General features: G+C 39.3%; 9 protein-coding genes and 1 non-coding gene across 12 annotated transcripts; 6 read left to right on the forward strand and 4 right to left on the reverse strand.

Moving 5' to 3' along the window:
- Positions 1-6: 6 nt before the first annotated feature.
- LOC126796453 (protein PHYTOCHROME KINASE SUBSTRATE 1-like) lies at positions 7-1,107 on the reverse strand. The gene has a single exon (XM_050523278.1). It carries the CDS (start codon positions 1,105-1,107, stop codon positions 7-9), a length of 1,101 nt encoding a protein of 366 aa, XP_050379235.1.
- A 447-nt stretch (positions 1,108-1,554) lies between these two features.
- LOC126796452 (probable methyltransferase PMT2) lies at positions 1,555-5,567 on the reverse strand. The gene is made up of 7 exons (XM_050523276.1): positions 5,355-5,567; positions 4,070-4,700; positions 3,715-3,925; positions 3,175-3,457; positions 2,381-2,770; positions 2,195-2,272; positions 1,555-2,114 (listed from the first exon to the last, which is right to left on the reverse strand). The coding sequence occupies exons 2-7, from the start codon at positions 4,691-4,693 to the stop codon at positions 1,880-1,882; spliced, it is 1,821 nt and encodes a 606-aa protein (XP_050379233.1). The 5' UTR covers positions 4,694-4,700; positions 5,355-5,567; the 3' UTR covers positions 1,555-1,879.
- Positions 5,568-7,494: 1,927 nt separating this feature from the next.
- Positions 7,495-9,487, forward strand: LOC126795249 (pentatricopeptide repeat-containing protein At4g39530-like). Its single transcript, XM_050522092.1, has one exon. It carries the CDS (start codon positions 7,679-7,681, stop codon positions 9,449-9,451), a length of 1,773 nt encoding a protein of 590 aa, XP_050378049.1. The 5' UTR covers positions 7,495-7,678; the 3' UTR covers positions 9,452-9,487.
- A 156-nt stretch (positions 9,488-9,643) lies between these two features.
- Positions 9,644-11,755, reverse strand: LOC126794883 (uncharacterized protein C1A6.01c). Its single transcript, XM_050521677.1, has 4 exons — positions 11,635-11,755; positions 10,561-11,229; positions 10,368-10,466; positions 9,644-10,167 (listed from the first exon to the last, which is right to left on the reverse strand). The coding sequence occupies exons 1-4, from the start codon at positions 11,737-11,739 to the stop codon at positions 9,811-9,813; spliced, it is 1,230 nt and encodes a 409-aa protein (XP_050377634.1). The 5' UTR covers positions 11,740-11,755; the 3' UTR covers positions 9,644-9,810.
- A 246-nt stretch (positions 11,756-12,001) lies between these two features.
- LOC126794152 (putative pentatricopeptide repeat-containing protein At1g74580) lies at positions 12,002-15,951 on the forward strand. Its single transcript, XM_050520812.1, is given in 3 exon segments — positions 12,002-13,235; positions 13,238-15,049; positions 15,140-15,951. Coding segments are annotated over 2 exon segments (2,319 nt in total). The 5' UTR covers positions 12,002-12,394; the 3' UTR covers positions 14,716-15,049; positions 15,140-15,951.
- A 1,489-nt stretch (positions 15,952-17,440) lies between these two features.
- On the forward strand, positions 17,441-17,521 carry TRNAL-CAG (transfer RNA leucine (anticodon CAG)). Its single transcript has one exon. It is a non-coding gene; the product is annotated as a tRNA-Leu (tRNA).
- A 718-nt stretch (positions 17,522-18,239) lies between these two features.
- Positions 18,240-21,909, reverse strand: LOC126794523 (60S ribosomal protein L34-like). 2 transcript variants are annotated; one of them, XM_050521271.1, is made up of 5 exons: positions 21,769-21,876; positions 21,145-21,224; positions 20,588-20,697; positions 20,345-20,476; positions 18,240-18,371 (listed from the first exon to the last, which is right to left on the reverse strand). In XM_050521271.1, the coding sequence occupies exons 1-4, from the start codon at positions 21,845-21,847 to the stop codon at positions 20,383-20,385; spliced, it is 363 nt and encodes a 120-aa protein (XP_050377228.1). In that variant the 5' UTR covers positions 21,848-21,876; the 3' UTR covers positions 18,240-18,371; positions 20,345-20,382. The 2 variants fall into 2 exon arrangements, with proteins under 2 accessions (XP_050377228.1, XP_050377227.1); XM_050521270.1 differs by lacking the exon at positions 18,240-18,371 and having other exon boundaries at positions 20,193-20,476; positions 21,769-21,909.
- LOC126796458 (glutathione S-transferase U10-like) lies at positions 19,133-20,075 on the forward strand. The gene is given in 3 exon segments (XM_050523283.1): positions 19,133-19,477; positions 19,552-19,632; positions 19,635-20,075. Coding segments are annotated over 3 exon segments (690 nt in total). The 5' UTR covers positions 19,133-19,159; the 3' UTR covers positions 19,926-20,075.
- A 177-nt stretch (positions 21,910-22,086) lies between the features above and the next one.
- LOC126793476 (pentatricopeptide repeat-containing protein At1g74630) lies at positions 22,087-24,071 on the forward strand. Its single transcript, XM_050520012.1, has one exon. The coding sequence runs from the start codon at positions 22,122-22,124 to the stop codon at positions 24,054-24,056; it is 1,935 nt and encodes a 644-aa protein (XP_050375969.1). The 5' UTR covers positions 22,087-22,121; the 3' UTR covers positions 24,057-24,071.
- Positions 24,072-24,414: 343 nt separating this feature from the next.
- Positions 24,415-27,130, forward strand: LOC126793477 (uncharacterized). 2 transcript variants are annotated; one of them, XM_050520014.1, is made up of 4 exons: positions 24,415-24,557; positions 25,361-25,676; positions 26,066-26,225; positions 26,450-27,130. In XM_050520014.1, the coding sequence occupies exons 1-4, from the start codon at positions 24,441-24,443 to the stop codon at positions 26,919-26,921; spliced, it is 1,065 nt and encodes a 354-aa protein (XP_050375971.1). In that variant the 5' UTR covers positions 24,415-24,440; the 3' UTR covers positions 26,922-27,130. The 2 variants fall into 2 exon arrangements, with proteins under 2 accessions (XP_050375971.1, XP_050375970.1); XM_050520013.1 differs by having other exon boundaries at positions 24,441-24,626; positions 26,450-27,128.
- The last annotated feature ends 494 nt before the right edge of the window (positions 27,131-27,624 follow it).

The following is a 27,624-nucleotide window of genomic DNA, read 5'->3' on the forward strand; positions in this document are numbered from 1 at the left end:
TCAGTCTCAGATTGTAAATTTCCCTAATTCCATTGAAGATTCCAAGCATTGATGTTGCAGTTTGGTTGCAGGGTTTAGTTTCTTCTCAGCGTAATCTGAAACTGCAGCTGAGACAACATTAGCTGTGACAACACTACAGTCAATGCTGGCCTCACTTGACGCATGCTTGGTAGGGGAAGCCATGGACAATTCATCAGATGCTTGCTTTGTGAACATCAATGGCTGACTGGTGCCAGTTAAGTTCTCAATCTCAAATAAATCAGAACTAGCATCACTCTCATTGTCTTCATTGATCATTTCATTATTTCCGGAAGTAATGGAGTGGCTTTGAGCTTTTGGAATGGCCTCCCAAGATAACATGGAAAGTCTCCTCTCTAGATTTATTGCCACTATGTCTTCTCCCTTCTTCATGGTTTCGGATCCAAACAGTACTTGGAGTGATTTTCGTGGCTGTTCTTCTTCTTGTTGTTTTGCCTTCTTCTCTTCTTTAGCTCCAAAATTTGCAAATGCAGAATGTTGTTCTTTGTTTGATCCTCCAAAGCTAGGGTAGTGGTGAAGAAGCTGGTGCTCTTTGGCCTTAATTCTTGGTTGAGACTGCTTGACAGGATGGTGATACATTCCACAACTTTGTTTCCTGAAATCCCTAGCAACACGAAGATTAACCTCATGAACATGAATGGATTTCTGATCTGAACAGGAACCATTGCAGCCAAAACCGGAAAATATCTTCTTTCCATTCACCATTTTCTTCTTCTTTGGAGATTGGTTTCTTCTGCAAGAAGGCAAATAAGTGGATTGACTGTTCCAACTTGCATCAGAATAAGTACTAGGAGTTCCTGGCCTGCTACTGTTTGCTTGCTTCTTTCGCTGCAGACCAGCGCTGCTTGTGTTGTTATAGTCCACAAGTACTCTTGGACTATCATCTTCCAGCATCATGCTGAAATATCTTTCAGCGCCAAAGACACTGATTTCGCCATCCTGATCAGTCTTTCGGCTCAAGTTTAAGGCAGGAGACTTGAGAATTAAGGTTCCTTCTGCTCTGGTGAGGTAAGTAGAAGCCAAGGCATCACGGGTGTGAGTTGTGGCGTTATCGGCCTCTCTTTCCATGGATTTTAGAGGAGCAAAACAAAAGCAGAAATTGAGCACAGAACTGGAAAATGTCAAGGGAGGTTGTGAATTGTGAGTGACAAGGCTCTGGAAATGACTTGGCTTCCTTGGTAGTTCTTATAAGCAGGCTATGTGGGTTGTGTAGTTGCAAAAGAAAAGGAACAAGGGTCCTACATTCTTAGACTTCTTGCCATTACGCCTCCTCATATCATCAAAGCATTAAGCATGTTATACCCTTGATATTTTTTCCACTCATTCTTGTAAGTTAGGAGAAAAACAAAGAATCCGGGGTTTGATTAGCTTCATGTTTAGATCATATAATGTGGTGAACATTGGCCAAAATGTTTTCCGAACTAACCAGTACTTACTGCATTATGCTGGATCTCTTCTCTAGTACAGATACTACTGGATAAGATAAACAGTTGATGAATTAAATAATTAATGACAAAAAGATTAAATTAAATCATTAACTTTAAGCCACGAGCATTGCCGGGTCAATCTACATGTAAAAAATATGAAATCAAAAGCTCTATATTACCTCGAAAGAAAATGCAGTAAAAATGTGTTGTTGATGAGAAAAAAGAAACTAAAAAGACCATAATCGACTTAAAGGGAAGGAGTGGTGGATGAACATGGCAATTAACAGAAATGCTGTAAAGCCCCTGGCTTACGATTTCGTTGTTTGCTCAAGACAATATATTGTCCCCATTTGTTTCTTTAACTTTCTGTTCTTTCCTTTTCTTTTGGCCTGTCTGTTTTGCTTCTTACTTAATCATTCTGTGGATGTAGAATTGTTTTCACCAGAAACCCAGTACTGTTTAACTGCAAACAGCACCTTTTCTGAAACAAGAGGGCCATCCTCATGATCCACAGTCTTTGTTTTCCATCTCATTCCTTTCACAGTTCTGCTCACTTTGGCCAGCACATCCATGTGGTCACGAATTATCACTGCTCCTTCAGGCCGTAGTATACGATCCATCTCTAGAAGAATGTCTTCAGCATCACACCTGCGTTGGTATTTCATTAGTGAAGTTGCCAGAAACATTAGAATATAGGAAAAGATAGTAAGCAGGGTATCGCGACTTACTTATCCTTATACATGCTGAAAATACCATTTGCATGAATAAGGTCATATGTCCTTGGATACGTGGAGAAGCCCTCACACCTGGTGAGAGAAAAAGATTATCAAATGAATAATATCATTATTGTTCCCTGAATTCTGACTAAATGCACCTACAACACTTTGAACAAGAAAAGATTGAATGAGAATTACCAATCATGATAAATGCCTATTAATCCACGCTCAAATATAACTCCCAAAGTGTCTTTCTCAGCTATTGTGGGCATAACATTCATTACCCAAAGTTTGGGAGAATCAAGAGCAGCAGCAAAACTTCCAAGACCGGCATTCATATCCATAATGTTGCGATACCTCCCTGTATCCAGCAATTTGTTGGTCCTTTTATATGCACTCACATGTTTCTTCCATGTCCTTTTGTCATTCTCGAATGTATCTGCAGAGACACCAGGGACGGATCCAGTGGATATTCTGGAAGGTACAACATTGAGCCTTTCGGGATATGGCTTCCATGCCGCACCACCATCCTCATCATGACTAATAGTATTGGGAGAAGGAGTTATGCACACTTCCATCTTCTTGTACCTGGGAAAAAAACTCAAATATTAATTATATGCTTAGTAAGTAAACTTACTGTAAGATGTAGAAAAAAAAGTTAGTGTTCTTTAAGATGAAGCAGTCTGAAATGAATTGGTATGAATTTTTACATTAATCCCACCGCTTCAGATTTCTTATAGGAATCATATCTCATATAATTTGGATCCACCAAATGTAGATTCTTTCTCTAGCCAACAAGACGGTGAATGTAATTCCTTTCTGACCCTCAATGTTGAACAGACATTACACATTGCATTTTCTAAGTTTCCTTTTGGCAATTAGATAACAGAACTGAGATGGGTGCATATAACTTTTCACAACATGAACTAATGGCTAATACGTAGTAATGATAGTATATGTAACAGAGTCAAAATATCAAATAAGTGACATACCAGACATCATCAGCATTCTGGGATTCACACAGAGGAGGTTGAGAATCTTGGTCATGATGGAAGCCTATTCGTTTTCTCCATATGGCAATTTCACCCTTCTCATACTTCTTTTCCCAGCCAAGAAGCTTTGCAGTATCTTCAATCTTCCTCTGTTCTTCCTCAAGTTCTTCTTTAGGCCGCTGCCATGCAACAAAATTGTTCCTCCAGTTAATAGGAGGACCAGAAAGGACCCAGTAACCGCCAGGTCTAAGAACTCGATCCACTTCCATCATGTACATTCCATCTGCAAAAGAAGTCCAATAATATGTCATGTCTACAATAATGTATATCCTAAAATTTGTAAAATAAATGTGGCAATGCTACAGTATATGCTATCAGCGTGGCAGTGTGAGTGGCAAAAGGCAAAGAGTCAAGACAGACTCAATAAAGCAAAGGCAATTAACAAATGTCATATGTACTCGAGGAAATAAGATGGATATAGAGATGTTTATCTATATTAGAGACCAGCAACATCAGTTTGGAATAGTTTTATCAAATTACCATTCCCACTCCATGGAATGAGGCAACGAGAGCAGTGAGCCATGTCAAAGGCCCTAGAAGGATATGGCAGCTTTATAGTTCCAAGAACACCAATTACTGCTGGAACTCCTCTTTCCAGAGCAAATTGAATCTGTGCTTCATGAGAGTCTTTTGGTGCGAATGACATGGCTATAACATTCTTTTTAAACAGGTAAGCACCCCAGCTGGCAACCTATGAAGCATGAACCAATATGAAAATCAGATCAATAACGTAAAAACTTAAAGTATCTACATAAATATCAAGATCAGATAAGATTGAGACAAGTGCTAGTATGAAAAGCTGAGCAGACTGAACGGCGGAAAAGAAGAACATTACCCCACATCCAGTGTCTAATGCAGTTCTGACTACCCCATTGTCCATGGGAATCACAGCTGCAAGTTCATTGATATATGCATCTGCTCCATGAGGAAACTGTGTTCCACCACCAGGGAACCTAAAGACATTGCCCTCATATTGAATCCAGTTCTGAACAGCCTTCTCAACTGTCAGGCTCTTATAAGGCGCATTAGCATACGGCACATAGTCACGGCTTTGGGGCCACCGAAAAGGGGTCACATAACCTTTGGGTGCTGGGATAAGGCAATGCAACTTCTCTTCTTCACGAGGACAATGTCGTTCCCTGTAATTCATATTTTCTCGAGGAAAAGTCATGGCTCGCATTTGGTCCTGACAAGGAGTGTAATCATTGTAGCGATCTGGACATGGTTTGAATTCCTTGACCACTCCTTCATCAATCCCGTGATGAGTCTCATAATTCAGAGTGGAAAGGATACTGCAGTCTGTTTGCCTGGTAATCTCCACAGCAATGCTATCTCCCTTTCCAAAACCACTTCGCTGCCAAGCACCCAATATGTAAAAGAAACAACAGAGACCAGCTACGATGAAAACTGACATAGAACTTCGACTTCTGTTGTCTCCTGTGTTCCCTTTTGTCGCCATTATGTGCCTGATTATCAATTTTACCAAAAGCAGATAAGTTTACCAAAGAAAATACAATTGACCAAGAAGATGAAAAGAAAAGTAGAGTCAATCCCAAAAATATCTGACAACATTAGTTATATGACATTTCATATTCAAACTCTACAACTTTTCGACTTCGGAAAATAGCCAGAGGGGAAAAATGCATGGTGAGGTCTGACAAATACAATAAAGCAGAAGCTATGTTATAGATCTTCAAGCCAAAGCTCATAAAACAGGTTGTGATAACAAATTGCTAATAATGTCTCAAATACTAAGCTCAAATAACAAATCTAAACCATGCAACAAAAAAGATAATCAAAGTTTGCAAATTTAACCTCCACACTAATCAAGATGATTCCTCCATTCCAAAAACTCGCAAACATCAAATCTATCTTAAGATATACGAGATTTTATTACATGAAACTCCAAACCTACCTCTAAGCTAAACATATAAAAAATTGTAAGCTAAAAAACAATCACCAATTGCACAAATAACCCACACAGCATACCACAAATGAGATTCAAAATCAACTATCCTGACCTCTCCATCAAATCCCAGAAATAAAGGAATCAGATAAATGCAGGGCAAGCATAAAGATTGAAATTTTTAAGTAGAATCAAAAGGATAGAGGACCCTTACGGATCTTAAGGGGGCCTGCAAGTTTCAATCTTTGTGGGTCCAACGAAATCAATGGCTTTTCATCCTTTTAACGTTGGTGTCTGAAATAGAAGGGGGGCGAGATTGGAGATGGGGGATTGGGTGGAGTGATGTGTTTGGGTGCAGGCGAGTGAAGATGAAGACAGAGGAGTACGAGGAGTCCGAGGAGAGGGAGTTGGTTTCTGCGTGTCTTTCTGCGAAACAGTGTTGTGTTATTTGGGTTAGTTAAGACTTGAGATCGCATGTTTTGAGATGATGTTGCATCCGATCCCCCCGCCAGTTTTGCAAATGTGTCCAATTAGTTAGTTGGGTCCCGCGGACAAAGGAAATGAGGTCTGAGATAACAATGAACATTCTTTTAGCCTCTTAATTCGCCATTTATTGAAGAAAATATGGCATGATTTTGTAGGATCCAAAAACAAAAAAAAGTGTTGTGTAGATAAATTTTCTCAAATGTTCGGCGTCACAATGTAATTTGTGATTGAATGGTAAACTTTTTACGTTCGACAATTGTGTATTTAATAAATTGGAACACATCCATTATGGTAAAGGCACCAAAGATTATGTTTTTACTTAATTTAAAGGATCAACTTTTCTCAATCTGTTTGGTATCATTATGATTGAATAAAGGCGTAATACAATAGTCTTGAGTCTCCGTTTTTTTTGTTTTACCATAAGTTATCTTATAAAGTATAAAATAAAAACGTTGCATAAATTTGACCAAAATAAATTGGTCTAGTGAAAACATGCTAGGCTTCGAGTAGAGTGGACATTGCATGAATACCTATGTAGCACGGACACGGACACGATTCGATACGTAGACACGGCATATAGAAATATTTTTGGACACGGACACGTGGTGGACACGTCAATTAAAATTATTTTAATATATATATATATATATATTAAAAAATTAGTTTAAAAATTTGAAAGTATTTAGAAATATATATATTAAAGTGTGCATAAATATAACAAAAACTGAATCTGTTAGAATAGTTGAGGATTTGTTGGATTATTTGGATGACCAAGGTTCGAATCCCACCACAAGCATTCTTATTTTTATCATGAGTTTCTCTCCTTATATATATTAAAGTGTGCATAAATATAACAAAAACTGAATCTGTTCGAATGGTTGAGGGGTTGTTGGGTGCCTTGGATGACCAATGTTCGATTCTCACCATAAGCACTTTCATTTTTATTATGAGTTGGTGCGTGTCCGCGCGCAATACGGACCCTTGTCCGCGTGTCCGTGCATCCTAGATGAATACTTTTTGTTATAGAAGATCGGTGGCTTCAGGGGCGGAACCACTTGACGGGCTAGTATGGTTATATCCCTACTACAAATTGCTTTGAAATATTACCCAGTATATGTGATACTTTTACTGAAGTTTGAGTTGGTGGAGTTGGCTGAAAGCTAAGTATAATTAATCTCAAGTAGGGCTGGTTGTGGTTTCGATTCCACATTTCTTTTTTTATTTTTCTCTTTTTTCATCCTTTATTTTTTTCTCTTCATTCCCAATTCTTTCATTTTCATATATTTTCTCTATGTTTTTACTTTACAGTTCTATCTACTATTTTCAATTAGTAAATATATATATTTATTTATATTCTCTCCTCTTTTTCTTTTTTTCTTTTTTTATCCCTGTTTTTTCTCTTCCTTCCTAATTCTTTCATTTTTTAATTTTTTTTTATTTTTTTATTTTTCAGTTCTATCTACTATTTTCTCTTAATAAATCTATATTTATTTCTTTTATCTCCTCAATTTTTCTTTAATTATAACATATTCTTTACAAAATTTTTAGATATTTAATTTTCTATCAATTTTTTTATACTTTAAACATACCTTACTCATTTTTTATTCCTGGTTCCGCGCCCCTGGGTAGCTTGTGAAAAAAAAACATTAAAGTGGTTATGGCAGATGAGTCATAAGTCACATAACTAGTTCAACTGCCTGATAACTACCAATTTTTAAAAAAGGTTGCAAAGGTTGAATTGAGATAAAATGCATAAAGGTTACACCTTTTACATGAATGAGGTCAAAATTTGAGTGTGTCAGAGAACCCACCACTCTGCTTTGATCAATGAGACAAAGATTGACTCACCTCCTCCACCAAAACCCAAACCTCTTCTCCCCCCAAAACCTCCTTCAAATCCAAACCCAGCTCACCACCACAGGCCTCCTCTACTTAAACCCCTCATTCCTAATACCCTTCCTAAACCTCACTCTTTCAAACCCTTCAACTCTTCACCACGCCACCGCATTGTTCACCCACACACACCACCTCAATGCGCCCACATGGCCCATCATGGTCCGCCGCCTCAACTTGGACGCCGACCCTTTTGGGGTCGTTTCTGTTTTCAGAGCCATGCAGAGGCTAAAGCGTTATGGCTCAGTTGCTGATCCTTATGTATATGCTTCTTTGGTGAAAGCTTGTAACAAATTATGGGCCACCCGAGAAGGGGAAGCTGTGCATTGTCATGTTGTGAGGATTGGTTTGGATTCTCATGTGAATTTGTGGAACAGTATATTGAATTTGTATTCGTGTTCTGAGAGTTTGATTGGGTATGCGTGTAGGGTGTTTGACATAATGCCTCATAGAACGGTTGTAAGTGTTAATGCTATGCTTTCTGGGTTTGTAAAGAACAGTATGTTAGATGAGGGGGTTGGTTTGTTCAAGAAAGTGCTGAGGTGCTCTTTTGGTTTGGAATGTAGGCCAAATTATGTTACTTTGGTTGTTTTGGTTTCCGGGTGTGTGGAACTGGATGCGTTTATTGTGGGAAAGGTGCTTCATTTGTATTGTTGTAAGACAGGTTTGGATTTGGTGAATGAGGTTTGTAATGTACTGATTGATTTGTATTCGAAGTATGGGTATTTAGGTGAAGCAGTGAGGATGTTTAATGAGATGCCTGAGCGGGATTTGGTTTCGTGGAATTCAATGATTGCAGGGTATGCTGGGGTTGGTGATTGTAGAAAGGCTTTGTATTTGTTCAGGGAAATGAGAGAAGACAATGTTGGATTTGATAGGGTGTCGTTGATTAGTTTGATTACGGCTGCTGCTAATGGTCGAGATCTTGGTATGGGGAAGGTGGTTCATGGGTATATGACAGCTACTGGAGCAGATATCACTGTGGCCATTGGGACAGCCCTGATTAATATGTATTCCAAATGTGGATCAACAAAGTGTGCTAAAAAGGTCTTGGACGCACTTCAAGATGAAAGTATTGTGCTGTGGAACTCTATGATTCATGGATATGTCGAAAGTGGTCAGAATCAAGAGGCATTGGTGCTTTTCAATCAGATTCAATCAAGAAAGCTAAGGCCAGATGAAATAACAATGGTAGGATTAATCCTAGCTTGCCGCAACTCAGGGGATATGTCTCATGGTATTAGCATTCATTCTTATATAGAAAATGACATACATCTTCAAGGGAGTGTTGTACTGCACAATGCTCTTATTGATATGTATGCAAAATGCGGGAACATGAGCCTAGCCAAAGTTTTGTTCGATAAGATGCCTAGCAAAGATGTTGTCTCATGGACTTCAATTATAGTGGGTCACGCGATCAATGGTGAAGGAAAGGAAGCAATTCGTGCTTTTAGGAAAATGTGTGCTGAGAAAGTTGAGCCGAACTCTGTTACATTCATTGGTGTTCTATCCGCATGTGACCATGCTGGCTTGGTTGATGAAGGTCTGAAGTTCTACGATGATATGTGCAGGTTGTACCACATCAAGCCCCGGATTGAGCACTGCGGATGCATCATTGATATGCTTGCGCGAGCAGGAAGATTAGAGGAAGCACAAAAGTTTGTGAAGAGTATGCCCACAGAACTAAATGCAGTTGCATGGAGGATGTTGGTTAATGCTTGCAGAGTTCATGGTGATTTTAGTAGAGGATTGTGTTTGGTAAGTGGGTTTTCAGATCTAAGCATATTGCATGGTGCTGAAGATCATGTCGCTTCGTCCAACATTCTAGCCGAAGCAGGAAAGTGGGATGATGTTCTTAAAGAAAGGAGCTTGATGGGCACCATGACAAATACAAAAGTTGCTGGTAGAAGCTCTATTACAGACTTCCGATAGATAATGTTAAACTATGTAATAAACGTGCATATTTGTTTATTCAATAAACGTGCATCTTTGTTTATTCCCAGAAGACATGAATTGATGAGTTTACTGATTGTCTTCTGTTAATATTTCAACTGCATTGTCAAATTTTCTACGTTATTAATACTCAAGTCTGATGGGATAGAGAAAGAAAGGAGAAGATAGTACCCGAACCGATTGTTAGTAAAATTTTAATAGCCATTGTCTATGTACTAACCAAAATCGATCACAAGATTGTTGAAGTCTGGCGAGGAATGTGCAAGAAAAGAAGATAAAGTAGGAACATGTATATGATTTCATTTCTTTGAGAACAAAATGAACTCCCATAATCTTCCTTAACGATAGTCTAGAGAACATTTTCCTCCATCATCATCATCAAGCACAACTCCACTTACAGAAGGCCCTTGTGAAAAATCTTCATTTGAAGTTGCCTCCAACTGATCGTCGGCCATGAGATCATTGCTGACATGCTGCACCCTCCCTGTTATCTCTAAGCACAAGCCTTTGGTTGGTTTCTTATTTTCCTTCCTACCTTTCACAACAGGCTTGTTCCTAGGGCCTGGATCCACAAAGAGTGGTTGCACTTTAAGACTAGGATTCGGTTTAATCCTGTTGACTTCCCTTTCATCTAGTGGCTTCAACGTTAAGCTTTCAGATTCCAGTTCAGAAAGTTTATCTTCATTCAAAAGTACCTGCAGAACATGAAGTGTTAAAAGTGATAAAGATGTGCAACCTCAGATAATGCCGAACTTAAACTGCAGAAACCAACATGGAAAAAAAAAATTCAAATTATTGCAACAAACGTACTGGAGCAAATAATGGGAAAATAGGTATTTGTCCAAGATTTTCATGCAGCATTAAGCAGAGGAGCCAATTATCAAAGGTTTATTACCTTGCGCCCAAACAAATCAAAAGTCACAACTACTCTTTTTCGTTTGGCCTTCTCAGCTTCTTCAATTTGCTCCCGCTTCTCTGTTAGAAGTTTCTTTTCCTGTGAAGTAACAAAAATGGGTGAATATGGGATGCAAAGTTCAAGCAAGTACACATAGGTATATATATGCTTGCTACAACAGAAAAATACTTGCCTCCTGTGATAACCAGCTATTCCCCTCAATTTCAAAGTAGTCACTCTGGTCATCAATAACTGTTGTACGGGCTGCAGAGTCTCTATCATACTCGACGAGTCTCTTTGCATAAGCTTCAGCTGCTGCCTCCGCCTCTGATACCACAGGAGTGTAACTCTCATCCAGACCAGCATAACGGCTCCCTTCCCTCAGCACAAGAGCTCCACAAAAATGACAAGGTCCCTCTCCTTCTTGTTCACAGACTATCTTCCCACACGATAAACAATTACTCACAAGCCTGTGGCGACGCGCTTGGCACGAGCATGGCTTTCCCTGCTGGTAAACAATCGATCCTTTAGCAGCCTCTGCAAGAGAAACAACTTTTCCCGCCTTCTTCTTCTTAGAACTACTTTGGTTTGCAATGTTGGTGGTTCTTGACTCACTGGCTTGAGCCGGAACAGGCTTTCCCTGAGAGCTTGAAGCAGCCTGCTGAATAGGTGTTTTAGCCACTTTTGGCGTTTTCAATTGTTTTTTGGTCCCAGTTACAGAATACTCATTTGAAGACGGCTTAACATATGCCTGTAAACTTGAGGGTGGAACATTTAGGGTGCTGGTGCAAAGATCAGAGCGACCACTTTTCTGTAGATATTCCTCAATCACAGATTTCCCCACCTCCTGCCCTATTATGTTCTGCATACATAAACAACACTAATCTTAGACTCCACCATAAACCAAACTTAACATAACTAAGCTGAAGATAGTCAAAACTCAAAAGCAACATATAAGGGCAGAGAAAATGTCACCTAACACAACGTAAAGAAACTACAGAAACCAGTAGTATCTTATTCTCCAACGTAGTGTCATTCAACATATACATTATAAAACAACAATCAACACAGCAAAAGGAGAACCCCAATTGCCCAAATCACACATTAAAACAGTTCCTCATTCAAATCCTAATTCAAGAACAATGACCATAATCCAAGTTTAACCTTTAACACCAATACACAAATTGATCTAAAAACTCATGCAAACTCAAAAGAACAAATCTTTAGCAGAAAAACAGAGAATCACAAACAAGTTCAAGTCTTTTACATCAAGGTACTCCTTAGCGTCTCTGGGATCAGCTAGCTCACAGTAGGAGACCAAACCGAAATCATATCCCGATCCAAGCCCAAACCCGATTCCATCTTCTGGCATTGACCCGACTGACCCATCTTCTCCCTCTCTTTGAGACACTCTAACCTTTTCAGAGAAAAAATCTCAGCTTTGATGAAGGGTTCAACCTCTCGTACTCAGCGATGCAGCGCTGAGGCCTCATGTAGCTTATATATGTGATCATGCCACGTCATTATGTATACTATGGGTCCCACAAATGATGACATGGCAAAGATTATATATACTCTACTCTTGTACTTGCTGCTGCTGCTTCTTCTTGAGCTCAATTTCCCAATTCCAAAACCCTAATTGCCCCAATGTGATGCTGTTCTTGGAGAATTCATCTTCAGCCACACAGAGATTCCAAAGAGTTGGGAAACTTTTACATTTCAGGTAAATTCCATTTTATCTGGTGATTTTTAACTTTTATCTATCTGTTCAAAACTATACAAAGTGAACTCTAGGGTCTTTGATTCTGGGGAGCCCCAAAAATTGAAACTTTTCTCTTGTGTCTGTTCAAAGATTGGAACTTTAAGTTTAAGAGTTTACTTTTAAGTTAGATTAAAAAAAGTGATGAAATCTTCTGTGTAAATGAGTGATAGTTACTATTGTGGTTTCAGGATAGGTAAAGCCTGAAGCTAACTTCTTCTAGGTTTTGGGTTTTATTGCTATAATCTATCAGTTATAGAGATTTGGGATGAGTCGTGCTTTACTTCCCGAGCATGTTTCTGCTGTTGTAAAATGTCAAAAGGATCCTCTGAAAGCGCTTGAGATGTTTAATTCGGTGAAGAAGGAAGATGGGTTTAAGCACACATTGTCTACTTACAAGTCTATGATTGAGAAGCTTGGGTTTCACGGGGAGTTTGATGCCATGGAGCGTGTGCTTGCCGAGATGAGGATGAATATCGATAACAGGTTGCTAGAAGGAGTGTACATTGGGGCCATGAGGCATTATGGAAGGAAAGGAAAGATTGAAGAAGCTGTGAATGTGTTTCACCGGATGGATTTTTATAATTGTGAGCCGTCCGTTCAGTCGTATAATGCAATTATGAATATACTTGTTGAGTTTGGGTATTTCAATCAATCGCATAAGGTGTATATGAGGATGAGAGATGAGGGGATTAATCTAGATGTGTATACTTATACAATACGAATAAAGTGTTTCCGTAGGACTAGTAGGCCTCACGCTGCATTGAGGCTTCTTAGTAACATGTCTTTGCAGGGCTGTGAGTTCAATGCTGTTGCATATTGTACAGTAATCAGTGGATTTTATGAAGAGAATTATCAGTTTGAGGCATGTGAATTGTTTGAAGTCATGCTTGGGCGAGGATTGTGCCCTGATGTTACCACATTTAATAAGCTTATACACACCCTGTCCGGAAAGGGGGATGTCCAAGAAGGTGAAAAGCTTCTCAACAAAGTTCTGAAGAGGGGAGTGTCACCAAATTTGTTTACACTTAATATTTTCATTCAAGGGCTGTGCAAAAGAGGCTTTCTTAACAGGGCTGTCAGAATGTTAAATGGTTTTATGAAGGAAGGTCTAAGTCCAATGTTGTCACGTATAATACCTTGATCTTTGGCTTGTGTAAAAACTTCAAGGTTGAGGAAGCAGAGTCCTATATGCGTAAAATGGTGAACAATGGATTTCAGCCTGATGCCTTTACCTACAACAGTATAATTGATGGATATTGCAAATTGGGCATGATGAAGAAAGCAGATAAGATTCTCAGTGACGCCATTTTCAAGGGGTTTGTACCTGATGAGTTCACATATTGCTCTTTAATTAAGGGTTTTTTCCAGGATGGTGATATTGACCGTGCTGTGGCTGTATTTAAGGAGGCATTAGGAAAGGGATTAACGTTTAATATTGTTCTTTTTAACACACTGGTGAAAGGGTTGTCAGAGAATGGGCTTATCTTGCAAGCCTTACAACTGATGAATGAGATGTCAGAAAAGGGTTGCAGTCCTAATATTTGGACTTACAATTTAGTTATAAATGGGTTGTGCAAGATGGGTTATGTTTCTGATGCCAGTAGACTTGTTGATGATGCCATTGCCAAAGGTTACTTTCCTGATATATTTACGTTCAATACAATAATTGATGGTTACTGTAAACGGTTGAATCTGAATAATGCAATTGAGATAATAAATTGCATGTGGAGTCATGGTGTTATTCTTGATGTGATCACATATAATACTGTATTAAATGGCCTTTGCAAGTCTGCAAAATATGAGGATGTGATGTGCACTTTTCAGGCGATGATGGAGAAAGGGTGTATTCCTAACATCGTTACGTATAACATACTAGTAGAAAGCCTTTGCAAAGTGCGGAAAGTAAATGAGGCCTTGGGCATGCTACAGGAAATAAAAAACAAGGGCTTGACTCCAGATATTGTTTGTTTTGGCACATTGATGAGCGGTTTGTGCAGCAATGGGGAATTGGATGGAGCTTACCATCTACTTAGAAGAATGAAAGAGGAATATGATACATCACATACAACAGCAACACACAATATCATGATCAATGCTTTATGTGAAAAGCTAGAAATGAGTACTGCAGAAAAACTATATAGTGAGATGTGTGACAGCGACAGTAACAGTGTGCCAGATGGTTTCACGTACCGTGTCATGATCGATGGTTTCTGCAAAGTAGGAAACACTGATTCAGGGTACAATTTTCTCCTGAAAAAGATTGAAAAGGGTTTTATACCAGCATTGATGACATTTGGGAAAGTGCTAAATTGTCTCTGCATGAACCACAGAGTTCATGAAGCAGTTGGTATCATCCACCTGATGGTGCGCAAAGGCACTGTTCCTGAGGTTGTCAACTCGATATTCGAGGTTGATAAGAAGATAATAGCAGCCCCTAAGATTCTTCTTGAAGATTTATTGAAGAAGGGCCTTATCACATATTCTGCTTATGAGCTTCTATATGATGGAATTAGAGATAGAAAGTTAGTCAAGAAAACAAAAAAAGGTTCCACACAGCTTGCTGCAACTTCACAACAAACTTTGTGACTGTTGTAAAGATCTGTATATTCATTTATGTTACATACTTCTTGAGATTGTAAAACACAGTGACTCCAAAAATTTGACGTAGCAACCTTTTTTCTCAGTGGTTTGGGAGCTTCTAAGAGTAAGTTACTGCTGAGCTATCGCTCTTGTTCATTATTTTATTTTTGAAGCTTAATTTTTTTTCCGCATAGATTGCTGAGTTTAATTACATCACTGGCCATAACTAAGTAGATGGCTGACGTATTGTTATCTTCCATTTACAGCCTTATTTGTCACAGACTTTGCGGAGACATCAAGTATTGGCGTTCATCTTGTTTTCACGACCAAATATACACTGGTTAGGCAGATAAATTTTTGTGCTTTATGTATGTAATCCAAAGGTAATTGATTACGGAAAATGACTAGATTGCTTTAGCTGGTATTACAGGAATCACCCCAAATGTCTTGTGCTTATAATGAAGATATTTTGTTCTTTTATTTGCGTCTGTATCATGGGAGGAAGCATTAGGTTGGTCTTCTGGCTTTGATATTCCTTCAGTTTCTTTATATTCTAACTTTTATCTGGTAATATTTACTTTCCATCATGTCTTCACATGTTTTTCATAGCTGATCCTGGTTCAATCATGGACGATTTTATGGAAGCATCATGATTCTCATATGTTATGTCATAATCTAATTCAGAAGGTGTTGGCTGTCATGCAGAAAATTAATGAGAAGAAAATTGTGAGGACTTGAACATATGTGGCCTTTTGGCTTTGGTTCCAACACGACTGGTTGGTTCCTTATGCAAGCACATCCTACAGGATGTTTTTGGTGAGATTACTTTTATTGGATCTACATGCTCGATGCTCTATCTTATTGAGTATGTTGGAGAAGTTATGATTTTGTAAACGAGTGTCTTACAGAGTTCACAAGGGATTACAATAGTTGCTTGATGCATGCTATGCTCGCAGGAAGGTCTGAGAGCATGGTATATGTGAGTTTATCATGTTTCTGGACAGGAGGATCCAAAGACAAGCTTGTGGAAGATTTCGTAATCATGAAGAATGTTCATCAATGTTACATGGGAAAACTCTTTGTGATATTGAGAGATGTTATCAGTAGTTGGCTAGTTCAACTCTCACTACAGTGAATGTTGTACTCTGTAAAATTTATTACTATTTACCCTATAAGTATGGGAAAATATTGGTTTATCGCAATTCAAAATTTCTAATGTTGACAGTTACAGCTTCATAAGTAAAAGGGAGCATGATATTTGTCTTGCAATCATCTTGTTAAGCCATGCATCTAAGTTGAAGCTCCATTGATAACTGCTGCAGTGAAGGGGGCTCGCGAAAATTGAAGATTTGGGCTTTAGCGGGCTAGGCGGGGTCGAGATGGACTGGGCCTGGGCCTGGGCCTGGGCAGGCATGGTCCATCTTTAAAAAAAAGGTTACAAAACTATTTTACTCCTCTCGCCGTCTTCTCATCTGTCGCCGGCAAATATTGCCGTTCACCGGTGCCCGTATCACCGTATGGCAGCTCCATCATATAAAAGAAGTGTCAAACTCCATATTTTTCAGAGAGGAAATTATATGGGAAAACATTGGCCAAGGAAAACGTGGAATGAGATGGCTCATATGAAATATTGATCAAAGAGAGCAAACAACATGCAGCACAAAGTGAAAAATCACTTTACTAGAACATTAAGTGATTATTTGTTGATTATTAGTTGTCCACATTTCACTCTGTAATTTTTGATAATTTAAAGCTAGAACACTAAATTCATTCACCTGTGAGAACTAGCCAATGGATAATGCAGTTCTAGTTCACACAAAGCTCCAACCAGGTTCCTTCCTCACATAATTTCCCCTCATCTGATTTCTAATCAGCTCGGCTTCTTCCCACAGGCCCAAATCTGCACACATGTTTGAAAGGGAAACATGTGTCCTAGCATCACCTGGGTCCAAGTCCAGAATCTTTGTAGCTGTTAGCCTTCCAAGCTCTACATCTCTATGTACCACACAAGCAGCAAGCAGTGTTCCCCATATTAAACTATTAGGTTCAATAGTCATATTGATGATGAACCTCTCAGCCTCGAACAGCCAAGAACATCAACCATACAGGCATAGTGGTGATAACGAGGCTTAATTCCGTAAGCACTAGCCATTGAATTGAAGTATAAATAGTCTTATTTAACCAATCCGTTATGGCTACAAGAAGATAGAACTGCAGCAAAAGTCACTGGATCAGGTTTGATTCCTCTTTCCCTCAAAAGCTCGTAGCCTCTTAAAGCCCCTGCGCCTTTCCCATGCTGAGCATAGCTTGTAATCATAGCTGTCCAGCAAATTAAGTTAGGGTTCTCAATTTGACAGTAGGAGTTGAGTAAAGAATTCGCAATCGAGACATCGGAGTGTAGTGATCCGATTTTGAGGGCATGTGAATGTAACATTCTCGTGTTTGCGATGGTGCATTTGGTTGAAGTTGCGTAGTCATTCAAGAATTGGATGGGGTCGAGAAAAACACAGTTTAAATAAATAATTATGTTAAAATCCACCCTTGGTTTCGTGCTAGATTTAACGTTTGATTGTGTTCCAATTCACCTTGTGTCTGTCGTTTGTATTAATATTAAAAACAATTCGAACAATAAACTGAATCACATTAAAGTTGATGTTAGGGAATCAGAAATTCATTTATGCATAGACTAAGTTACCACTAATTAAATCTTAACTGATCATATTACCAACAAGTCAAGATGGCCGAGTTGGTCTAAGGCGCCAGTTTCAGGTACTGGTCCGAAAGGGCATGGGTTCGAATCCCATTCTTGACATTCAAATTTTTCTTCATTTTGGTTTTTTTCTTCTTTTTTGTCTCTCTCATCATATTCGTTACTAAATGAATATGTGTGATTGCAGCTTCAAAGCAACAAAAAATTCCTATTTTAGACTGCTTGATGTTCTTACTTCTAGTCAGGGGCGGACCCAAGTACATGACAGGGTGGACTAAGTCCACTTAGATTTGTGGTGCAAAAAAAAAACCAATTATTGGACTTCAAAAAAATAAAATATATTCTTATTTAACGTACTGCTAATATGGTTTTCTAACTTATCCTTGATGTTGAAATATCCTTCAACTTTTATATTTAAGAACTCATTCTCGTTTATATGAAGTTAATATACTCAATATGGTTGTAAAACTATAATTGAAAATTTTTTGTTTGCCTTCGGCCAAAATTCAAGTCCACCCTCCATTCGGAATCTAGGTCCGCCACTGCTTCTAATCCTAGTATTAAAAAGCCAAGTGGGCAAGTGTAATGACTAATGAGATATACACATCACAGGCATCACAAGTTGAATTTTCAGTGTTATATTTCTTAGTTTCCATCGTTAGTTTGTTGAATGATTCAAATCTCCAAATAAAGTATCATTATCGGTATCAACAAACTGGCATGAGTTTCAACCTTTAAGACTTCAGGGGGGAGACTGGCGCCTAGTTTTAACTTTCAAGACTAAACAAGTTAGACAATTAAATGGAAAAAAGAAGAAGAAGAGTTGTAAGTTGGAACTATATAAAGAAGCTAAACATGAAGTGGTGAACTCAGCATCCAAGCAAAGATCTGGGAGACACTAATAGAGAGATGGCAGGGAAAGAGAGTGTGATAGTACACGGGATGTGCCTTACGATTATGTGCACAGTTGCACATTATTGTATCTGTAACTAGGCGAGGGAGACTTCTTGAAAAGATGAATGAATATATTGTATGTATTTGTTTGAATGATAATGTGAAGAAATGAACACATAGTATTTCAAAAATTCTTGCATGCACATCTCAAGAATCCGAGTCTACAGGTAGTATATTGTTCGAAAACACATACATGCATATATATTTTTTGTTCTAAAATATAGATCTGCATACCTTCTCAATATCAGTTCAAGTTGCCATAGTTCGATGATAGGAACTTGGACGAAAAGAAAATATGATAAGCAATGCTCTTCCTTTTCAATGAGCTTATCTCCATTGTTTGGTGACCGATGAATTTCTTAGTATTAGTCTTTTTAGATCACAGCTTCACTTAAATAGTGCACAAGTAATATAGAAATGGATTGTTATGTAATGATCCAGGAAATTGTGTAACCATCAATTTCTTAATCTTGATTTCTTGACTAAACCTCTGATCTCTTGAAACTCTGATAGGCTCCAGAGCATTAAAGAAAATGGTTTATAACATAAACTTCTAAACATCTGACCAGACTATAGTCACTATACAATGACTATCTTACTACACAAGAAATACTTTATTGTAATAAGATAAGCCTTATTTTATTACAATAATGTTCATGATCTTAAATTCTTGCTGCCATATAATTTTTTTCAGGTCAAATTTTCCTGAGGTATATATATGGTAAGATCTATATAAAGGCTGTGAGCCTGAACGAAAATACTAAACGATTCTTTTGAGAAGCTGAGATGGAAGGAGAGAGCGTAAAACTACACGGAATTTGGGCTAGTACATACTCCAAGAGAGTAGAACTGGCCCTCAAACTCAAAGGCATACCTTACGAGTACATAGAAGAAGATTTGAGAAAAAAGAGTCAATTGCTCCTGAAATACAATCCAGTTCACAAAAAGATTCCAGTACTTGTTCACAATGGAAAACCTATAGCCGAGTCGTACATCATCATCGAATACATTGACGAAACTTGGAAGACTGGTCCTAAGCTGTTCCCTGAAGATCCTTATGAAAGAGCCAAAGTTCGATTCTGATTTAGCTTCATCCAGCAACAGGTGAGTTATGCTAATTTTTGGCACCAGCTCTGCACTGAAACTTAAGGGCTTTCATAACTGTGTTCTTGTCACAGTTGTTTGAGAGCTTGGCACAAGTAGTGACGACTTACGGTCAGGTTGAAGCACAAGAACAAGCAGTGAAGGACGTGTTTGAGAGACTGATTTGAAGAAGGAATATCTCACAGGAGGAGCTTCTTTCACCAATGGAACGAATTTGGGACTTCTGGACATATTGATGGTTGCAACATTCGGCCCTCACAAGGCTGATGAAGAAGTGTTTGGTATCAAAATGATGGACCCAGATAGGAACCCGTTACTGTACTCATGGATTACAGCACTGAAGGAGCATCCCTTAGCGAAAGGAATAGACCCTCCTCATGACAAGCATGTTGAGCTCCTCCACTTTTTCAAACCAACAAATCAAGCTAGAGGGACTGAATCACATTAACCACACATTATGCGACACACTCGTTGTGCACCTAGCAATGCAATATTGATCAGCTAGTCATTACGGATGGCTGGTTCAGCTGCATACTCTTTTCATGGTTTTCTAGAAAAAATAAATATAAGCTCTGGCTTAGGCCGACCTTTCTGGGTTTTCACCAGTGGAAGTCTCAGAATCCCTCAGCAATAATTGCTGAACTTGCATCCGTCGACTCCCTAACATTTATTTTATTTGGCACATTATTCGTTTAGACAAGAAAGAATTGTAGGGGAGATAATAAGCAGAAGCAGACTTGTTATATCACATAACATAGCAAACACTCTGGGGGCAAGTAGTTCAAAAGTTTTGTCTGAATTTCATGAAAACAAACAGTGTTCCAATAGTCGTCATCCTCTCAAATAAATGTCAAAATTTATAGCATGCAGATCAACAAATATGAAAACAGTAACTATATGGCATCTTAGCTCTTTGATGCCGCCCTTTCTTTGGCCTTCTGAATCTTTAAAACCTTCTTCACTATCTTCTGCTCTTCCACCAAAAAGGCTCGAATTATCCTGCATAATCAAAAATCACCAGAAAACCATCCGTAATTAAAATAACTCAAAAGGTTGCATCAATATCTTCACCAAACAAGAAGTGTACAAATTTAAATATATCTAGCATACCTCTCTCTCACAGCTCCACCAGAAAGAACACCACCATAGGCACGATTCACAGTCCTCCTGTTCCTTGATAGTCTAGACCTCTTATATTCAGCAGGTCTCAAGTGAGGAATCTGCATTATTAAGTAAGAATTGTTACATCTTAAAGGCAGGGTCCGCGAGAATACAACTTTCATAGAGCTTCTCATGACATGATAGCAAGACTATAACATATATGGCACAACAGCCACCAAGTGAAGATTAAACATCACAGAACTCCACATAATTGTGTGGGCAAGATTATACTACTACTGTAGAATTAGACCCAATTCCAACCATAATCTAAATCACAGATTACATTAGCCCAATCTGGAAAACCCGGCACATACTGAAATTCGTGATTCATTAAAACTACATGAAACACTATAATTAGGGAGAAAAACAGACAGTTGTACTCATATCAGCACGGTATACCTCATAAGTCAATCTGTAAATGTTGTCTAACATACACTACTTCTAACAAGTCACAGCTAAACATACACGAGAAGATAAGAAGTGGCAGCTGAAAGCAATCAACATACCCCTTGGATTCTCTTTCCAGTAACAGGACACTTGGGTCCACTAGCTCTCTTCTTAGTGGTCTGATAGACAAGCTTCCCACCTACACATCACTTATAGCCATGAGATAAGCACAAACCCAACAGAGGACAAACTTACAGAGCATGACTCAAATGCAACCCCAAGAACAAAAAAGATCGTACCAAACAGAAATTAACTACATTCTACAGCACACAAATTCGATATAGGAAACAGCACATTATGTTCATTGTTAACTTCAATAACTTTTAACATTCCAGCTAAAACCATCAAATCTAATCAATACAATCCAAAAAAGACCGATACAAGCAACTGCATATCATATTCTAAACAATCTCCTACTAGAAATAAAAGATTTCCACTCTTTCACATCGACCAACTGCACAATGCAGCTTTGTATACCTCCCATACTAGACGACATAATATTCATCCAAATTAGTAGAAGAAAAGTCGGATCATTAACATAACAGAGAAACAAAAGTAAGATAATCAAACTTAACCCACGAAAGATCGCATTTTTACTATAAAAAAAAGATGCAAACTTTAACAAATCAAACAGAGGCCTCAGTTCTATAAACTTAGTATAAAACTAAGCAGGGAAAAAGTACCCGGAGTTTTGACGATCCGGTGTTGATTAGACTTGGTAGCATAGCTGTGGCGCGAACGGTACGTCAGCCTCTGCACCATTCTCTCTCTCTCCTACTCTGCTATGGCGGTAGAGTGAGAAAGATGAAAGCCCTAGTCGCTAGATAGAGGAGTCGCCCTAGGATCCAACGGCTGTCACTTTCTTCTTAAACGGCCCAGATTAAACCACGTTCTATTACTTTAAAATGTGGGCCTAAGCGGGCCGGCGAAACCAAGGCGATCTGGGCCTGTTCGTGGCCCATGTTAGAAAAGTAAAAAAAAAAACCGCGCGAAAGCTTTTTACCGGTTTTGAACTGATGGAGCTGCGCAGGCTAGAATGACCACGGCGGAGCATATTTTCTCTTCTTTGCTAACCAAATGCGACACTCTCAACTCCGTCAAGCATTTGCACGCCTTTGTTCACAAGGCCGGCCTCGACACGGAGCCGTTACTTATCGGAAAGCTCCTCCTTCACTGCGCCGTCACAATCCCTCACGCCGCGCTCGACTACGCCCGCGGCGTCCTCCTTCATTTCCCCAACCCGGATGCCTTCATGTACAACACCCTCATCCGCGGCCTCGCCGACTCCCGAGACCCGCGCAGTGCGCTTCTCCTGTTGCGCGAAATGCGCCGCGGGTCGGACGCTTCGCCTGACAGCTTCACTTTCGCCTTCGCGCTCAAGGCGGCGGCGAATTGCCGGTCGCTGCGGGGAGGGATGCAGCTGCACTGTCAAGCTTTGGTTCGTCAATTTCGTTCGCATCTTTTTGTTGGGACGACTTTGGTGAGTATGTATGGTGAATGCGGGCGCGTTGGTTATGCGCGGAAGGTGTTCGATGAAATGCCCGAGCCGAATGTCGTCGCGTGGAATGCGGTGCTCACGGCGTGTTTTAGGTGTGGAGATGTGGAGGGTGCGGAGGAAGTGTTTGGTTCGATGCCTTTGAGGGATTTGACGTCGTGGAATATCGTGCTTGCGGGGTACGTGAAGGCGGGTGAGCTTCAGCTGGCGAGGGAGGCGTTTTGGAGGATGCCGGTGAGGGATGATGTGTCTTGGAGTACTATGATTGTAGCGTTTGCTCAGAGCGGTTGTTTTGATGAGGCGTTTGGGTTTTTCAGGGAGCTGCAGCGGAAGGGGGTTGGGGCGAATGAGGCAAGCTTGACTGGGGTGCTGTCTGCGTGCGCGCAGGCTGGAGCGGTTGAGTTTGGTAGAATTTTACATGGTTTGGTGGAGAAGGGTGGATTCCTTTCGATGATTTCGGTTAATAATGCACTCTTGGATATGTACTCTAAGTCTGGAAATGTAGAGATGGCTCGGTTGGTCTTTGAAAGAATGCCGGAGAGGAAGAGTGTTGTTTCTTGGACTTCAATGATAGCCGCACTTGCAATGCATGGTTATGGTAAAGAAGCAATACAAGTTTTCCGTAAGATGGAAGCGTCTGGAGTCAGGCCTGATGGTATCACATTCATTTCAGTTTTGTATGCTTGTAGTCATGCTGGGTTGGTTAATGAAGGATGCGACTATTTTTCTAAGATGAAAGAAAAGTGTGGTATAGAACCAACTATAGAGCATTACGGTTGCATGGTAGACCTATATGGTCGAGCTGGTGAACTGCAGAAAGCCTATGATTTTGTATGTCAGCTGCCAATATCACCGAATGCAATTATATGGCGAACTCTTCTCGGCGCTTGTAGCATTCACGGCAATGTTGAGTTGGCAGAACATGTTAAGGAAATGCTCTGCAAACTCGACCCTGAGAATTCAGGCGACCATGTTCTTTTGTCAAATGTATATGCTGGTGCAGGGAAGTGGAGGGATGTTGCTGCTGTACGAAGATCAATGTCTGACCGGTACATCAAAAAATCTCCGGGTTGGAGTGTGATTGAAGTTGACAGGGTTATGTATAGTTTTGTGGCCGGTGACATAACAAATAAGATAACAGAAGAAGCCTATGAGAAGTTGAGGGAGATAATGTTGAATCTTCGTTTTGCTGGAGGATATTTGCCGGAGGTTGGGAGTGTTTTGCATGACATTGAAACGGAGGACAAAGAAGATTCAGTGTTCATGCATAGTGAAAAACTTGCAGTTGCTTTTGGCCTGGCAAGATTGCCCGAGGGAAGGATGATAAGGATAGTGAAGAATTTGAGGGTTTGTAGAGACTGTCATACAGTGATGAAGCTGATCTCCAAGCTCTATAGATCGGAGATAGTGGTGAGAGATAGAAGCCGCTTCCATTCCTTCAAAGATGGCTCTTGTTCATGCAACGATTACTGGTGACTGGGACTACAAATCACTTGAACTAGTATAGCTTCAGTAAATTAAGGGAGCACAGAAAAATACTTGTCTTAGCAGGAACATACTGGTTCTCAAACCCAGAGACAAAGGATGTCTGGATGGGTGATGAGGAAAATTCAAATTTACCTTTTTACTTTTTACCATTGGGTAAATGCATTTACGAAAGACATGATATGGAAGGTCAACAAACTATGAGCATTTAGTTTGACTGATAATGCTGTAACTACTGGGGACACAAACTCATCTGGTTCTCAAAATCTCAGCAGAAAAATCTCAGTAACTAACTACTGGTCGGCATCTTCAGTTCCTCCACAACTCCAAGCTCACAAAGACCCTGATACGATTATCTCTCTCCATTTCTGCACCATGTCCATGGCGTTCTCTGCTGCCTTCTACACATGTTCACGACCTTCCCTAATTCTTTCCTGCAGAATCCGTCAACCCAATTTGTCTCAGGCTGCTGGCTTCCACAGAACCCTAACGGTTAGGGCTTCAACCACTTTGGACTACTCCAAGCTCTCTGTGGATGATAAATCCACAGCTCCTTCAAAGGTCAGAGACCCAATTGCTCCTTTTCTTACTTCTAATTCTGGAAATGCCATCTTTTTTTCAATTCACAAGTATTTGTTATTCATTCTGCATATGGATTTAATCGATTTATAGGTTAGGTTTTGATTGTGGCTTCTATATCCTTATGCAAGTTTAATGAATGTATTAGAGAATTGAGATAATTGAATGAAATTATCTGTGATTTAGGGAGAAATCATCAAGACTAAGCAATTAGATGATACCCAAAACGGAAGCAAATTTGTCGCCCACCTCTATCATGCCCACCATCCTAAGTAAATAACAAGTGTCATTTTTCTTAACAATTTTATAATTATAGTATTGTAAAAGACACTTGACATTTATTTAGGGTGGTGGGCATGGGGTGGGCATGATAGGGGTGGGCGACAAATTTGTTTTCACCCAAAACCCAAATTTCAAATAGCAAGATGAGACATAACAAATAGTCAAATACAAGTTACATATCATATAAGATTCTGTAAAATCTAATTGATGTCTGTCTTGTCTGAATACCTTGTTTATTAGTAAAATTAACCAAATTTGACTCATGGCGAAGTTACTATGTAAGTGCAACAACTGGAAACTGTAATTATAAATTGCATGGGCATAGGGGATTGATGTGTAAACTGTAAAGAGATGCTCTGATGTAAAAAAAATTGACAATTTCTTACATGTTTGTTGCCTTGCCTCACAAATGAATTATGGTAGTTTTGTTGCAGACCAATAATTGGCAATGGAATTTCAAGGATAATTCTATTAACATATACTATGAGGAGTATACAAAGGAGAGAGAGGGTCCTTGTAAGAATATCCTTATGATACCAACGATTTCTGATGTTAGCACAGTTGAAGAATGGAGATCAGTAGCAAGTAATATTGTTCAGCAAGTTGGTGATGTTAATTGGCGAGCCACTATAGTTGATTGGCCTGGTCTAGGTTACTCCGATAGGCCAAAGATGGATTACACAGCTGATGTCATGGAGAAATTTCTGGTCGACTTCATAAATTCGCCCAATGGTCCTCTAAGTGGCTCAGGTTGATGATCAACTACTTGTGTTTGGTAGATCATCAATTACTATACTACTATCATTTAATCTGCATTCTATGTTCTATATCCTTTTTGCTACAAGTATAATAGCACTGTTCTTTGAGCATTCATATGTTTGCTTCTTAAGTATGCGTAGTTACTTGAAAGATGAAACTGTCTATAAGCTTCCCTTCCTCATCAAGTGGTGGATACAAATATATAAAATGAATAAATCTAGAGGATCTTTGTTTATTCTATGGAATTTATCTTTTAATGTAATGAAGCTATGCTATTGCTTCTGTCTGAAACTTTTTGAATACGAGGTTTTTTCTTTTTTCTTCATATATATATATATATGAAGTGCACTTGCTATTGCTAATACTTTGCTATGATCCAGAAAATGATCTTGTGGTATTTGGAGGAGGACATGCTGCCACTTTAACCATCCGTGCTGCAAAGCGGGGTGCAGTAAAACCTAAAGCGATAGCTGCTGTTGCACCCACCTGGGCAGGTCCCCTTCCTATTGTGTTTGGTCGAGATTCTAGCATGGAAACGAGGTATGTAACTGAAAATGTCGATACTGAATGAAAACTTCGCCATTTGTTGGTAATTGGGAACCCAATTTGAAAATATTATTCTGCAGGAGATTAGAGAAAGATCAATTAATGCATACAATACATGTTGCTGTTCGTAGACACACACAATGATCCATGCCTAATTCCTTTGCTTGTATCTGTCACATGAATCTGATTGATTACTCCGAATTGTTCATAACCAATAGGTATGGACTGCTTAGAGGCACCATAAGAGCCCCTGCTTTAGGCTGGATGATGTATAACATGCTTGTCAGCAATGAGAAATCAATTGCATCTCAGTACAAATCACACGTCTATTCAAATGCTGACAATGTGACGCCTGGAATCATTGAAAGTAGATATGCCCTAACTAAAAGGAAAGGTGCTCGATATGCCCCTGCTGCTTTCTTGACCGGTCTACTTGATGCTGTACAATCTAGAGAGGAATTTCTTCAACTCTTTGCTGATATGGGTGACAAAAAGATACCTGTTGTTGTTGTGTCCACTAAAGGATCTCCAAAGAGGTCAAAAGCAGAGATGGAGGCTCTCAGGGAAGCCAAGGGAGTGAGTAAGTTTGTTGAGGTGCCAGGCGCTCTTCTTCCGCAAGAGGAGTATCCTGCTATTGTTGCAGAGGAGCTTTACGAGTTCTTGCAAGAAGTCATGGAATCCAAACATTAGAGTTTATTTTGCTTTGTCGGATATATAGGTTTGCTTATACAGTTTTCTGATCAGAAAAGTTGCAGTACTGCAGCATGTGACTCTATGCTCCTAGGAATTGCATACAAGTGTTCATCCAAGCATTTATCTCTATCATTTTGCTGATACAATGATAGTCTTGTTCGAATTTATACACTTTTCAGCTTTTGCACCTCTTACAAATCCAGAATCCTCATTTGTGTTTTTAGAAATCATGATTACTTGTTCCCGTGTTTGGAGCTAGCCTAATTGGTGAGACCATAAAAGATGTGATTCGGCTGAGGCTAATTAGAGTTTTGAGGCCCGGTGTGACAATTAAACAAAGGTTTCGGACCGTATTTTCTTTGAGAATCACGACGATTGAAAATTGATCATAATCTTGAACAATATAAATCTCATGGAAAAGATTACAACCATTTATACTCGAGATAATAGAGTGAATTACAAAACCAAAATATTGGTGAACAATATGGTAGCTTTAGGGATGACAATATTACCCATCGGATAGGGTATTCACATGTATTTGACCCTAATAGGGCAGTATAATGGGTAAAAACGAAGAATGGATATGGAGATCCCCTATATTCGAAATATGGAATCGGGTAACAGGCGTGGATGGTATTTTGATCCCCATCTTCATCCCCACCCAATAAAAATAAAATATATATTATATATGTTTCAATAT

Source organism: Argentina anserina, chromosome 5 (genome assembly GCF_933775445.1).
Source record: "Argentina anserina chromosome 5, drPotAnse1.1, whole genome shotgun sequence".
Lineage (NCBI taxonomy): Eukaryota > Viridiplantae > Streptophyta > Magnoliopsida > Rosales > Rosaceae > Argentina > Argentina anserina.

Coding starts and splice junctions, on each gene's coding strand:
- LOC126796453 (XM_050523278.1), bottom strand. CDS start 1,107: ATGGAAAGAGAGGCCGATAACGCCACAACTCACACCCGTGATGCCTTG.
- LOC126796452 (XM_050523276.1), bottom strand. CDS start 4,693: ATGGCGACAAAAGGGAACACAGGAGACAACAGAAGTCGAAGTTCTATG. Junction 2,771..3,174: donor CAGAATGCTGATGATGTCTG/GTATGTCACTTA, acceptor TTTTTTTCCCAG/GTACAAGAAGATGGAAGTGT. Junction 2,273..2,380: donor ATAGGCATTTATCATGATTG/GTAATTCTCATT, acceptor TTCTCTCACCAG/GTGTGAGGGCTTCTCCACGT.
- LOC126795249 (XM_050522092.1), top strand. CDS start 7,679: ATGGTCCGCCGCCTCAACTTGGACGCCGACCCTTTTGGGGTCGTTTCT.
- LOC126794883 (XM_050521677.1), bottom strand. CDS start 11,739: ATGCCAGAAGATGGAATCGGGTTTGGGCTTGGATCGGGATATGATTTC. Junction 11,230..11,634: donor ACGCTAAGGAGTACCTTGAT/GTAAAAGACTTG, acceptor TTATGTATGCAG/AACATAATAGGGCAGGAGGT. Junction 10,168..10,367: donor TTGATTTGTTTGGGCGCAAG/GTAATAAACCTT, acceptor CATGTTCTGCAG/GTACTTTTGAATGAAGATAA.
- LOC126794523 (XM_050521271.1), bottom strand. CDS start 21,847: ATGGTGCAGAGGCTGACGTACCGTTCGCGCCACAGCTATGCTACCAAG. Junction 21,225..21,768: donor CCGGATCGTCAAAACTCCGG/GTACTTTTTCCC, acceptor AGTGATGTGTAG/GTGGGAAGCTTGTCTATCAG. Junction 20,698..21,144: donor CTGGAAAGAGAATCCAAGGG/GTATGTTGATTG, acceptor TTAATAATGCAG/ATTCCTCACTTGAGACCTGC.
- LOC126793476 (XM_050520012.1), top strand. CDS start 22,122: ATGACCACGGCGGAGCATATTTTCTCTTCTTTGCTAACCAAATGCGAC.
- LOC126793477 (XM_050520013.1), top strand. CDS start 24,441: ATGTCCATGGCGTTCTCTGCTGCCTTCTACACATGTTCACGACCTTCC. Junction 24,627..25,360: donor AATCCACAGCTCCTTCAAAG/GTCAGAGACCCA, acceptor GTTTTGTTGCAG/ACCAATAATTGGCAATGGAA. Junction 25,677..26,065: donor TGGTCCTCTAAGTGGCTCAG/GTTGATGATCAA, acceptor GCTATGATCCAG/AAAATGATCTTGTGGTATTT.